General features: G+C 34.7%; 2 protein-coding genes across 5 annotated transcripts; one reads left to right on the top strand and one right to left on the bottom strand.

The window, feature by feature from the left end:
- Positions 1-7,964: 7,964 nt before the first annotated feature.
- Positions 7,965-9,167, top strand: LOC133287893 (protein DMP6). Its single transcript, XM_061485588.1, has one exon. The coding sequence runs from the start codon at positions 8,553-8,555 to the stop codon at positions 9,165-9,167; it is 615 nt and encodes a 204-aa protein (XP_061341572.1). The 5' UTR covers positions 7,965-8,552.
- A 70-nt stretch (positions 9,168-9,237) lies between these two features.
- On the bottom strand, positions 9,238-13,232 carry LOC133287892 (pentatricopeptide repeat-containing protein At5g46100). 4 transcript variants are annotated; one of them, XM_061485584.1, is made up of 4 exons: positions 13,124-13,232; positions 11,215-13,022; positions 10,290-10,881; positions 9,238-9,317 (listed from the first exon to the last, which is right to left on the bottom strand). In XM_061485584.1, exon 2 carries the CDS (start codon positions 12,737-12,739, stop codon positions 11,300-11,302), a length of 1,440 nt encoding a protein of 479 aa, XP_061341568.1. In that variant the 5' UTR covers positions 12,740-13,022; positions 13,124-13,232; the 3' UTR covers positions 9,238-9,317; positions 10,290-10,881; positions 11,215-11,299. The 4 variants fall into 4 exon arrangements, with proteins under 4 accessions (XP_061341568.1, XP_061341569.1, XP_061341571.1 ...); XM_061485585.1 differs by lacking the exon at positions 13,124-13,232 and having other exon boundaries at positions 10,290-10,485; positions 10,778-10,881; positions 11,215-13,119; XM_061485587.1 differs by lacking the exon at positions 13,124-13,232 and having other exon boundaries at positions 10,290-10,397; positions 10,778-10,881; positions 11,215-13,119.
- Between the last annotated feature and the right edge of the window lie 1,220 nt (positions 13,233-14,452).

Here is a 14,452-nt window from a genome sequence, read left to right as displayed (position 1 = left end):
AGGAATTGAATTGAGGCAGATTTTGATTCCAAATAAAGTAGTAAAAATTAACCTGAAATAAATCTAGAAATTTTACAGTTAACGGAAAAAATAAAAAATAAACTGAAATTCTGCAAAAGTTCAACATCCCAAAATCTCCAAAAGGAAAAAGAAGCAAAGAAAGGTCTTCTTAGGTGTTCGAAGAACTTGAAATGTGAATAATATTTAATTATTGAATTATTGAATTATTTATTAATTGATCGGAAGCCATAACCATTTGATCATATACCATGTTAATTATAGAGGCATATTCTGAAATCGGGTGTATAATAACACAGAGGATTTCAGTATATACCTATTGAGTCCTTATAGTTATATTTAACATAAAGCAACACATTTTTAAGAGTAGATAGCAACCAGCTTCACGAAAAAGATAAGGAGCTATATACAGTGGAGCCGAGGAGAAGATCTGTGGGGCCAAAAACGAAAGCTTTTACAAACTTTGAGGCATGGCTTTGGCTTTTATTCAATATATTAAGGTAGAGAAAGATATAAAAGGCTAGTAAAGGTAATGGTGGATCCAACCCATTTGAGTCTGTTCCGATCCACATACATTATTGTCGTCTTATAGTTGCCCACTTTTCTTATTGTTCACACACTTCTTTTCTCTGTCTAATTAAACTAAGTGAAAAGTGGTACTTTGCAGCCTCTGCGGGGAAATTTTTTCCCCCACTCTGGGGTGTAGCTTTCTCTTCTTTTGGTACAAAATCTCTTGTTCCCTACTACTCTGAATGATTAATGAATTAAAGGAGATATGGGGAAGATCCCGGTGGATGTTTATTCCTTTGATCTGTATAGTTTAACAGAACAATGTGTTAAATAAAAGCATATTCTTTTTGACAGGAGCCAAATATAAAATTAAGTAGATGAGTTGTATTATATATTCCAAGCATGAGCTCTTGCTGATGTTTTAAAGATAAATCATGGTTCATGGGAGGGAAAGCATGCATATTCTATAGGCTACCACTACCACCTATCACCCAAAAGCTATTCCAACAACATTGTTTAAATTCACACCAACTTTTAATTACTTTAGTTTTGTTTCTTTTTCACGATTCAGTATTCTTTCACATATCAAGCGCCAATCAAGTGGGAATATTTTGACAAGCCTGGAATGAAGCAAGCAATTTCAATTAATTTTATGTCAAAGAGATGGATGGGTCAGGGTCATGAATTGTTTCATAAAGTGCCTAGTATCAAATTCTATCGTCAAGAAAAATGTTTTTGTTGGATTGCATTATTATGTATAGTGTACATTGCTTCTAATCTTCTATCACATGGTTTGGTTTAGCCGTTTGGGGATAATGGGAAATGAGCAGAAACAAATTCCTCCTCAGCGCATCCAGGGATAGCATTAGCATATATAGGATAAAAATGACTGATTGTGCTTTGTAACTCAGATATACCGGGTTTGGCTATTTGATTCACCCGTTTGCTCAATTTGGGATAGCTCCATGTGCTAGGTATGCTCTCTCATCAATAAAAGTGATTGTATGGCCAAAAAAATTAGTAGAAGTGATTGTGGGAATATAACTAGGATCTCAACTAAACTCACGTAGTTGCAGGACACCACTAGGCACTTGGGAATACAGAGATGGTATGATATATCCAAATTAGCATTCAAGAAATGTGGATTCTTAAATTAAATCAACTTTTTAATCCTAAATATGAATGACATTCACCTAAACATAGGCATATATATAGGGACCCCCAGAAAACGATAAGATGGTGAGGCCTATAATTTTTCCTTTTACCAAAAAGGCCAAGGCACTTAATAAGATATATAATTTGTCATTAGAACTTAGAAAAGAATCAATAAGAGACAACACGCCAAGATGGACAAGTGATTGATGGATGGATACCCAGGGCATGTATCTTTTTACTTGCGTTTTGCAACTATCTATCGTATCCATCCAGTCACATGTGCTTAGAAGAATAAGGTAAAATGGAATTGGGTGGTATAGAGGCGTAGCATCATAGCATGGACTCAACAGAGCACTAGAAAACAAAACCATGTTTTTGGAACTTTTCATCTAATGCTATGGCCGAAGGTTTAAGTTCTTAAGTGTTAAGAGACATATAATAGGAAAATAGAAACAAAAATGAAGAGAAAGTAATAGGTGGAGGAAACACAGACAAATCTAGGCCTTCAAAGTGTTATGGCATTGATTCCTTCCAAGTTCCAAGTCATTTGAATTTGACAATACGCCCAAGATTAGAAGTGGGGTCCTTGTTAGTATAGGTGCTTGTAGACCCTTCATACGGAAACTGAGTGGCGCAAACAGCTATTATTGAGAAGACTTAAAAGATGTAAACAATGCATGTGAACTTAGCTTTTCGTCACTACATTTTGTTAGTAAAAATAGCTCTTTCTGAACAATATATTTCTATATCAAGACAAAGAGATAACTTTTAGTGGTAGAAAGAGAACACGTTGATGTCATTATAAGCATCAATACCTCGTCTCATATTATGTGGAGAGTGCACACTATGTAACATTATCATTGATACACATCAATGTGGGTTTGCCCACCAATCCTCAAATTGAGGGAAAAGGTCAGAAATAATTCAATTAGTACTAGAAACAGAAAGCGGAACCGATTTAACAAAAAGTTCAGGGTGTCAATTATTAGGGAGGGGAAAATATTTTTCTTCATGATTTTGACGGGTTATTGCTCTATCAACATGCTTGTTTGCGCTAAAGAGCTATTTATGCTCTGTAACTTATCATCACTTTATCTATTACCCCCCCTCTCTCTCTCTGTTCCCCTTCATGATTAAAAAAATTGAAGTTGAAACGTGGATTATAGAGTGATTGATTAAAGCTTTATCTGAGTGATTTGCATGTATTAGTCCTCTGTGCTTCAAATAAGTGCTCATTGCTGATATTTATTTACTCAGTAAGTCCAGTACTACAAGCAAGGATTCACCATAAGGGTCCACCAAAGCTGTAATTTCATAGGAGACATAATTTTATAGTAATGAAGAATTCTAATAATGATCATCCTACAAATTCCATGTCCAATTTACATCACAACAAATAATGAATATATTTCATTCAAAAACAGAGTCTTTCAAATTACTTTTTCTCAAATAAGCGAATGCACATGCAAGAGCCAGTGATTCTGCTGGATAACTCCCTTACAAGCATAATCTGAAATCACACACCATTGCATGATAGCATCCCCGTGATGACAAACGATGTTTCTAAGTGGAGAGGCAGAAGAAACTCAGATCACCTTATTTTTTTAAATAAATATTGTAATTTTTTTTAGTAAAAGTAAGTAGGCATTTACATTATCCACGGTTCAAGTTCATTCAATTTTTTTTAGTGATGAAACGTATTAAAAAATATAAATATAAAAATTATTTGCCTGCCTTCACTTTAAACTTTTGGAAAAATGATCCATGATATCCAACCAAAGAAATTTTTTTTAAAATGAATAAAGAATGACAAGGATTCCTAAAGGCTCATGTAGAAATGAAAGAAAAAAGAAAAAGTTACGTCGTCACTCCCTTTTGGATTGATTTGAATTGCTAATTGGATGAACTATCCGAAATTCAAAATCAATATATATGCAACTACCTAACACCTAGGACCAGATTATACAGTGTAAAGTTCTTATTTCCTCGAGATTCTATCCCAGAAAACGAAAAAATAAAATAAGTGAAACTCGTATAGGGATTAAGGAATTAAAAACAAATGAAACTCTCCATGGTAATACTAAAAAAACAAAAAATCACACAAATGAAGCTGCGTATTCAAGAGTACTTAAATTAATGTGAGTATGATGAGAGGTGAAACTACTTATTAAAATCTTATAGTGAACGCCAATTTTTATGATTATATCATACATCTTAAGAACCTCCTCAAGGCTCCAGCAACAAGCATCCAACATAAAACGTACACACATATATACATACATATGCTTTTCTATTTTTATTTTTATTTTTCTCATGAGAAGCAATATTGAGTTAACGTACCCTTGTTATGAAGATGGTATAGCTCTTTTCTTTCTTTTCAATTCCATTTCCATTGTTGCAATAAATTATGACATTGTATCCTGCTGATTTGGCCTTTAATTACTAGAAGTCCTTTATTAAGTTAATCTTTCTATACTAGAATTCAATTTCCAAAACTAGTTTGTTTTTTCTCATTGGCTTGAGATAAAGAAAAAACATATAATCTGTGGATGCTTGGAGCCATTTAAGGATTCCAGCTTGAGCTACTTTTTGTTACCTTAGGGGCATTTGGTTAAGGAGAAATCTTTTGAATACTAGAGAAATATAATTGATAGGGAAATGATTGGAAAGTGAATTTGATAGGAAAATGTAAAAAAAGTTATTTGGTACCGTAAAATATTAGTGGGGAAATTGAGTTAAATATGCTGACCGTATGTTTGGTTGAAAATAAAAGTTTGATGGGGAAATAAATAGAAATTATAAAAGTAACCTTTTTATAAAATTTTGAATGTTACATGTGGCTAAGAAGAGGGGTATTTTTGTCTTAATTTTCATCCACTTTTTCAATTTCTCCAGTTTTCCAAGAAATACCCTGTCGCAAACGGCATTCTTTAACAATGTAGAAGTACCTTTTTTACGTGCATTTGAAATTAGACAGGCAACTCTTTTTCATAGGTAAAAGTCATGATTCCATTCAACCAAACCTGGAGAACGAGAATGCAACATGCACTTCCCTAGGAAAATTTTGAGATATCCTGAAACAAACACCCCCTTAAAGGGTGTTTGGTAGATGGATTTTTTTTGGGTTCATGGGAAAGTGGGATGGGAAAAATTAGTTTCCCACGTTTGGTAAGAGAAAAAGTAAAAGTAATCCGGGTAAATTTTTTCCCATGATTTTGTTTTACACTGAAGATTCCCATCGGAGAATACCATGGATGGGATGGAAAAAAAAATTCTCCAATGGGTTGGGAAACTAGTTGATCATTTCTCAAACGAAAATACTTTCATCCACCAACCACCATCAAGACCACCAACTCCACAACATATCACCAGCCATAGATCCCAGCATCTCCTCTCACCCATACCACCGACCATGGCAACCACATCCCTCCCCGCCGCCAAGCTTCCACTGACAACCACGAAACCCTAGCCCACCTTCGCCCCTTTCTTCTCAATTTTCATCTTCCTCTAAACCCTCAACTAATCGACCCTCTACAGACTTCTCCTAAACCCAACCATCATCGTTCACCGCTTACCTCAACACGACCAACCATCAACCAACTCCTTCAATCATTCATCAAATCCTTCATATTTTGCCATTTGCATTAAAATGTTGAAGCATTGAAAATAGAGCTCTGACAAGCTTTGAGTCCAATCAGATATAATGGCTTATGGTGACACAGCTTTCAAAGCTTTGAAGACTTATGGAAGAGACCTGCTAGAGTGGAAGCTTGATCCAGTTATTGGACGAGATAAAGAGATAAAAAATGTTGTATAATTTTGTTGAGGAAGACGAAAAGTAACCGGTTCTCACGGGAGAACCAAGAGTTGGTAAAACCGAAGTAGTATAAGGCTTGACTCAAAGGATAGTTAGAGGAATGTTCCAAACAGTCTTGCTGATGTTAGACTTTTTGAATTGGATATGAGTGCATTCATACATTTTTTCTCTTGAATAAGGTGTGTTCGTAGGGGAGAATTTGTGTTAAAATTCAATATGGGAGAATAATATTTTTTATTCATACATTTTTCCCTTGAATGAGATGTGTTTATACCTAACAAACTTCCCAAATAATTATTGCAGGAAGCAACTTTACAACATATCCTATCCAAAAACTATCTCAACAAATTGATTCTAAGTAAGTATAACCATAATTTAAATTCAAATCCTATATGTTACAACTCTGTTCTTATCTTGGTGCAACAACAATTTAAATTTAAAATCTATCTTTAACACTCCCCTTAAGTTGGTGCATGAATATCAGTCATGCTCAACTTGGTAATTACTTCTTCAAATACTTTCTTCAAAATAACCAAGATTTCAGGCTGTTATTTGAAGTGTTGAAAACAAAGCTCTCACAAGCTTTGAGTCCAATTAGATATAATGGCTTATGGTGACAAAGCTTTCAAAGCTTTGAAGACTTATGGAAGAGACCTGCTGGAGTAAACTTGGAAGCTTGATCCAGTTATTGGACGAGATCAAGAGATAAAAAATGTTGTGATGATTTTGCTGAGGAAGACGAAAAGCAACTCGGTTCTCATAGGAGAACAAGGAGTTGGTAAAACTGCAGTAGTATAAGGCTTGACTCAAAGGATAGTTAGAGGGGATATTCCAAACAGTCTTGCTGATGTTAGATTTTTTGAATTGGCTATGGGTGCATTCGTACATTTTTCTTTTGAATGAGGTGCGTTCATAGGAAAGAATCTGTGCTAAAATTCAATATAGGAGAGTCATCTTTTTCATTCATACATTTTTTCTCTTGAATGAGATGTGTTTATACAAGTACTGCTAACAAATTTTCCATACAATTCCAGGAAGCAACTTTACAAAATATCCTATCCAAAAACTATCTCAACAAATTGATCCTAAGTAAGTATAACCAGAATTTAAATTCAAATCCTATTTCTAACAACTCTGTTCCTATATTGGTGCAACAACAATTTTACATTTTTTCTCTTGAATAAGGTGTGTTCGTATGGGAGAATTTGTGTTAAAATTCAATATGGGAGAATAATCTTTTTTATTCATACATTTTTTCCTTGAATGAGATGTGTTTATACAAGTACTGCTAGCAAACTTCCCAAACAATTGTAGAAACAACTTTGCAAAATATCCTATCCAAAAACTATCTCAACAAATTGATCCTAAGTAAGTATAATCATAATTTAAATTCAAATCCTATACGTAACAACTCTGTTCCTATCTTGGTGCAACAACAATTTAAATTTAAAATCTTTCTTCAACACTCCCCCTTAGGTTGGTGCATGAATATCAGTTATACCCAACTTGCTAATTACTTCTGCAAATACCTTTTCTTCATAATAATCAAGATTTCAAGGTGCTATTTGAATTGTTGAAAGCAGAGCTCTGACAAGCTTTGAATCCAATTAGATATAATGACGTCTGGTGACCCAACTTTCACAAGCTTTGAGTCTAATCAGATATTCCAAGAACATGTATTCCTAAAATCTTGATAAAGGAACAAAACATTATCGCAGAATGGCTGAGGTTCCAGGTGGTGAGTGTGAATAAGAAAAAAAAAAGTTAGAAGAAAACCCTAATTGAAAAAAGATGAAAGAAGAAGAAAAAGAAATTAAGAAGAAAGCAATTTCTTATATGATCATACACGCAAAACAGCTTTGATTTTATTTTTTTTGCTAGTTCTGCTTTTTTTTAAAATAGATATCTAAATGAACTTAAAGTGAGAAGTACTTTTTTTTTTCCTTAAAAAAAATTATTTTTGAAGAAAAAAAAATCCGTTGAAATCAACTATGTTCTTACCCATAAAAAAAAGAAAAAAAAAAAAGACAGAAACAGCCAAACTTGTTTAGTTGGCCTTACGAACACCTCCTTTAAAATGAGTTGAACAAATCCTGCAAGTAACATGAGCCAACTTATGAGCCCAATGAGTTGTTTCTTTTAGGCCTGTGGTTTCTAGAGTTTAAATTCAGGATTCTTAAAATAGGATTTGTGTTTGTCATTTTTTTCACTTTCTAAAAGTGAAACTACCATTTTCTCAAGATATGACTCAATTCTTTATCTTTTCCCTGTCTTTCCACTTAAAAGCCAATAACTCAGCATCAAGGATATACGTTTCCCTCCATTTCAAAGAGACACTACACAAGTTACGATGATAAGAAGAAATTAAGAATAAACGGCAAGCTTCAACTGCTATAGTTGACATAACGTATCACTTAAGCAAATTAATAACTAATACTTACACAGATAACGGAAATTGAAAAAAAAAAAAAAAAAAAAACAGGCGAACCTTACAACATTAGAGCCCAGTTTCTAGTGATTTCGTCTCAAGCAAAACCAAGCTCAGCTATTGAGCAGTTAATAATCGAAATGATCACTTGTTGATAGAATTTACATAGTTGAAATAACAATTATTTAGATAAATTATTCTAACGGTATAGATTATGCTAACAAATTGTAACAGGTGTGTAACTTGTGGCAATGCACACTCAACCTGAAAAGCTGTCTTATCTCACTTTATTCCGCAGAGATTGGGATTCATTACCATCGTTTATGCTTTTAAAGGACAAAGATATAAAAAAAAGACACCTCCTAAAACCTTTCTTCTAACAAACTGCTCTTTCGGGAATAATGTGAAAGCTGCTTCATCAAGTTTTTAGTTTGTGTTTCTTGCAAGTAATGACAAACCTCCCTTCCCTTCTCTTCCATTCATTTCCCTCTCTTTGGCGTTACTCAAATTTGCCCATCTTTGCCTGCCTACATAGATATAAATCTTTTCAACAAATTTATGCTGCAAAACAGAACAGCAGAGGCAAGCTGAAAGTTTGTATAGGCCAGGGACATCAAAGTAGAAATGGATGATTCTAAGAATCATGATGAAGAAAAGCTCCCACTGCTGCGAAATACGGAGGTTCCCGAAGCAGAGAGGAACCTGATTCAGAAAGCCATCAGTGAGACATTTAAGAGCACAGCCAATTTGGCCAACCTTTTACCAACTGGCACTGTCCTTGCTTTCCAACTTCTGTCCCCAATCTTCACAAATATTGGCAACTGTGACTCAGTCAGCAAATTCATGACTGCTGCACTTGTAGCTCTCTGTGGTGCCTCATGCTTCCTGCTATGCTTTACTGATAGCTTCAGAGACAACAAGGGGAATATCTGTTATGGGTTTGCCACCTTGAGGGGCTTGTGGGTCGTCGATGGATCAACCACCCTTCCACCTCAACTTGCAGCAAAATATAGCCTGCGGTTTATAGATTTCATGCATGCAGTAATGTCAATTTTTGTATTTACAGCAATTGCATTATTTGATAAGAATGTGGTAAACTGCTTCTTTCCAGCACCTTCAAAAGAGACACAGGAAATCCTTACAGCATTGCCGGTGGGCATTGGCGTTTTTTGCAGCTTGCTGTTTGTTGCATTTCCTACAGAGAGACATGGAATTGGTTTCCCCCTTTCAACAAAATAATAGCTGGCTTCTTATATTCATGCGTGTAACCAATTTCAATGATTTAATCCGACCCAGTTCAAATACCCACTTCGTGAGTGTCTGGGGAAGGGAATACTCTAGGCAGTCTTTCCCCTGCTTTTTGCAGAGAGGCTGATTCGAACCCGCGACCTGACACACCACGGCAATTAATATTAAATAAATTATCGTGTTTCGAAAAATATTATATATATTCAATTGAAATTCATTATTTATATTAAATATTATTCAATTGTAAATTTTATTTTATAATACTTTCATTTTATGTATTTAAACCTGGACCAAAACTAGCACTAGGAAGAATTCCCTACAGTCCATTCGTTATAAGCTATCTTGATCATGCTAGCAGTATTTTGTAAATAATAAATCTGAATCCCTTTTACAACTAAGTCAGTACTTTGTTTTCCCAAACTAATAAATCTGAATCACTCTCCTTTCAACCCCTCCTGCTATTTAAACAAAGCCCCTGCCCTTCCAATTTTAACCACCTAACCAATTCTATAACTACTTTGTAACTAATTCTATAACTGCCTAACTTGGTGGATCCTATTAAAATGTCATAAGTATAGGGGCAGCCTGGTGCTACAAAGCTTCAGTTATGGGTCAGGTCCAGGAAAGGGTCAACCATTGTGTGAATCTATAATAGGAAGCCCTATCTTTTATTTGTAAGAGACTGATTACATGAATCAAATCTATGACCTTCGGATCACATGGCAATAACACCCACGTCGTGCCAAGGTTTAATAAAAATTTACTTAGCAGTAGGCATTAGCAATCTGCATATTATTTTATCTAATAACAAGAATTTCCAACTTCTTTATTTTTGTTGTTACAGATAAAACAGAACATCAGAACCCAGTTAAAGGCTTAAAGATATCATGTGAATCCACAATTAAGCAAAATAATAGTGAGTTAAATCCCTTAGGAGTCAAGCCATACAAGTAGCAATCTGCAAATTAAGAATTTCAACTAAAATGTTAACAATTGCACTATGAATAGACTGAGGAATACTGCATCTGAATAAGCAAAAGTTTTCTGGAAATTGACAAAAAAATTCAATCCACAAGTAATGGGTTTGATCACAGAAAATGATTTTGCAATTACCTGAGTTTACCTTGCCCAGAAGGCCAGAACTCTGGAAAATCTTTTCCAACAAACAGTTTCCTCATTAAAGTTTCAAAAAAGGATGGGGAAGAACAAAGGCAGCGTCCACTGTTGAAGAGAGAGTGAGGATATATGAAATATAAAGTCAGCCCCAAAGGTAAGCCCATTTATAAATCTTGCTCTTGTGGAAGCATATCTAGTTCGTCAATTTGAAGCTGTCATGAATCAACTTAGATGAAAACACATGAATAGTTTTATATTACATCTCTAACACGACTCCAAATGCAAAAGTCATTCGGATTTGAAGCATGGACAATCAAAGGTTCGTCTACCTTGTACTAAAACTCAACTTTTTTATTAGAAGAACAGAAACATCATGGACCAAACTCTAGACCACTTGGTCATAGAAGCTTTAATATTATGTCATGAACCAATTTTTCCAAAAGCTTAAACTTTTAGATGAAAACACATGAATAGTTTTATATTACATGTCTAACAGAAGCTCTAAGCATCGGTCATGGAAGCACTAATCATTTGAGAACGCCAACCATTTGAAATGAGGAAGTGAGATCATGAATTGAAAAGGCTGCACCTGTTCATTGACCGAGAAAAAAGAAGAACATGTTAGTTTGGGTCTGTCAATAAATTAGCTGTCAAAATTGATATAAGCTAAAGATAGAACTATCTTTATAAGAAAAAAATATATAATCCAAATTCCATCGCCCATTAATTTAGACAGGAACTCATATCATTGCATTGGAAAAACAGCCATTTATACTAGAAATAGTTGCAGATTTACTTCGCACAAATTACAAACATGCCATTAAAGGGCTCAGCACATATTTAACAGAGCATAAATACGATAATAAATTAATAAGTAGGTTTTCTGCGCATAATACATTTTAATTGGTGACTACGTAACAACCTTTTACAAAAGAAAAAGCCAGGGGGGACCATGTGACGCCAAAGGTTTTAGTAAGATGCAACACATATCTATGGAGTCACAAACTTCAACTTTCAGACTCAACAATTTTTTGCTTCAGCTCAGCCAACAGTAGCTCAGTGGCTTCTCTCACTTTTTTCCGATCCCAAAGTCCACCCATTACTACATTCCATAATCCCTCATCTGGAATGCAGCCGTCTAATACCATCTCATCAAGAATCCGAGCAGCTTTGTGCAGGTCTCCTCTCTTACAAAAACATTTGACTAAACAGTCAAAAGTGCCAATTTCAACAGAGATCCCCCTAGTACGCATACTAAGATACAACTGAAAGGCACGTGGTGAATCAATATTATTACAAAGGCCTCGGACAACCTTGTTATGCATACTAACATGAAGACTCCAAGTTACTCGATTTGGTGGAATACCACCAAGCAACATCTCATCAATGAAGTTTGCAGCTTCTTGATAGCTGCATGCAGCACAGAGGCCACTTATGATTTTCCCATACAACCCTGCATTTGGTTTCAAGCCTTGGAGCCTCATTCTATCAAGAATCTCCACAGCTTCACTAAGCTTTCCTTCTTTACACAGTCCATTGATTAAAGTACTATAAGTGACCATGTTAGGTAAATGATGTTTTCTGACCATCATTTCTAACAACTCCATTGCTTGAAATGAAAGGCCACCTTTACATAAACCATCCATTAGAGAACTATAAGTAAAAACATTTGGCTCAATGCCATTTCTCTTCATCTCTTCAAGCAAACTTATAGCTTCATCCAAATTATTAGACTGACACATTCCATGTATCAAACTAGTATAGGTAACAACAGAAGGTGAAAAACCTTTCTGCTCCATCTCTCTGAATATTTCCTTTGCCTGACTGATTTTTCCCAGTCTACACAGCCCATTAATCAATGTACCATATGTATATGAATCTGGCTGGCATTCACGGTTGGGCATCTCACGAAATATCTGTAAAGCAGCATCAATAGTTTCATTGTTTTTGCAGAGGGCCTTGATCAAAATATTGAGGGAAACAACACTAGGTGGAATGCCCATTTCTCTCATGCCCCTGTAAAAACTAATAGCCCTTTTTACATGGTTTTCCTCCACAAGAATATCAAGGATTGTCACGTAAGATTTTTGAGTGGGCCTTAACTGAAAGTCTTCCATCTTGTGGAAAACCCTGATAGCATCAAGTGGCCTGTGCACACGTCCATAACCCCTGCATATAGTTACAAATATGTCCTCTGTAACCTTGCAATTTTCTTGCTTCATTCTCTCGAGCATTCCTTCTGCTGACCTGAACTGGTTCACAGTGATTAACCTAGAGATCATGAGACCAAAAGTTTTGTGATCATGACGAAACCCATTGCCATATTCAGCTGTTGCCGAATCAAACATAAGGACAGCTTTGTGTACGTCCTTTTCTGCTTTTATTAGCTGTTCAACTAGGGAATTCGTAATTTGCTTTGGCCATTTAAACAAAGTTTTACTGCCCATACCCCCAATTTATAACGCTTAAAAGTGGTAGATTTTGGAATTTTGTAATACTAGTTCCTCACAACAAGCATCTCCATGCAATAGCAGCACACATAAACATCATGCCCAGTTCACCAAACTACACAGGAAGCTGGTAGAACAACCAACTTTGATCACTGTGGCTCCAATATTCAAGTTTGTTTTACTTCTACGCATAGGTATGGGTGACGCATTTCATCAAAAAGGTCTCCGGCAAAATGAAGAAGCCGAACAATGAAGACTCAAACTGCGAGAGCTGTGTTAACTAAGATTGAATTGAAACCATCAAAAATTAAATTCTCTGTTTCAAGAATTTAATTGGATTATAGCAAGATCTCCGAAAATTCAATAAGGAAACCATGTTACCTTGTTTGGGAGTGGAGCACCGTCATCATGGTTTGTAAAGTTGTGATGACGAAGGTGCTATACGTACAATGGTTATTTGAGAAGAGAGTGGCGAAGGAGGCAACAAAATGCAGATCCATCGTAGCTACAAACCTGGTACTACTGGGTTTTGTTTTTTTATCATTGTTTCGTTTTGTTTCTCCAATGTTACTGCAATATGTTGTTTCGAGTTCCAAACATGGAAGAAGCCTGCCACCATGTATGGGCTTTATTTCTTCTCTTTTGGGCCTAAGACTTAATACAACTCAAGCTGGGCTTAAGCCTAGTACAAAATTGACCTAGGCCCGCACCATCCACTCATAATAATATCAAAGATAACTCCACTTTATGTTATGGTTTATCATTTAACTCATTTTTATTTTAAGGGAAAAGCAGATAAGTTATTTGCATTTATTTTCAAAACGACATCGTTTTAGTATTGAAATCTTACAAAATTATAAATATAAAGACTATTATAATCCTGAAATAAATTAAAATTACAAAAACACCATGATTTCTGCCCCAAAACGACGTCGTATTGAGCTTATTGCAGATAAATTATCTGCAGTAACCGCAAAAAAAGTGAACCCTTATTTTAAACTGTCATTTAGAATCTTAGATCACTGGTAGAGTGTAAATAGATTGGATTACATTAAAATTTGACATAGAAAAATTAGATCAATATAAAATATTTTAAATCTGCTATGTTAGTCTGATGTAAGCTAAATTATAAACTTCATCAAGCATATATTTATAAGTCCAAAAATATGGCCTAAACTTGTTAGTCTGACTAAGCCTCCATTAGGCCTTCAAGAATTAAAAACAATAACTATAACAATATTGCTTTATTATTTAAATCATAACTTCATTTATTATTCATAAAATAAATAGTATAATATATGTCAACATTGAGATTATTGGTAGGTGTGTAAATAGAAGTATAGAACGGGTGGTTTATCATGTATAGCCTAGTATATATAGTAAAATACAATAGACTAAAATTTTTTAAAAAATTTATTTAGAATATGGGACATGAGTCTTCTTTTACAAGGTTTTACTAATAAGTCGGGTTTTTTTGACCCTTTTTTCTCTCATTAATTATTTAATAACTATTTTGTCCCTTATTCAGAACTATCTACCAATTTGCCCCTCTTTAATCGATTAAGCCAAAAATTTAATCGATTAAATAGTCAAAATAGACAAAAAAAATCGTTGACTTGAAGATTTAGTCGATTAAATCTCCCTATTTAGTCGATTAAATCTCCCTATTTAATCGACTAAATCTCCCATAAATGGTCAAAAGAGAAATAT

This window comes from Gastrolobium bilobum, unplaced genomic scaffold (assembly GCF_033153095.1).
Source record: "Gastrolobium bilobum isolate Gb01-03AN ecotype WA unplaced genomic scaffold, APGP_CSIRO_Gbil_v1 utg12072, whole genome shotgun sequence".
Classification (NCBI taxonomy): Eukaryota; Viridiplantae; Streptophyta; class Magnoliopsida; order Fabales; family Fabaceae; genus Gastrolobium; species Gastrolobium bilobum.
This window is presented reverse-complemented; position numbering and strand designations above follow the sequence as displayed.

Coding starts and splice junctions, on each gene's coding strand:
- LOC133287893 (XM_061485588.1), top strand. CDS start 8,553: ATGGATGATTCTAAGAATCATGATGAAGAAAAGCTCCCACTGCTGCGA.
- LOC133287892 (XM_061485584.1), bottom strand. CDS start 12,739: ATGGGCAGTAAAACTTTGTTTAAATGGCCAAAGCAAATTACGAATTCC.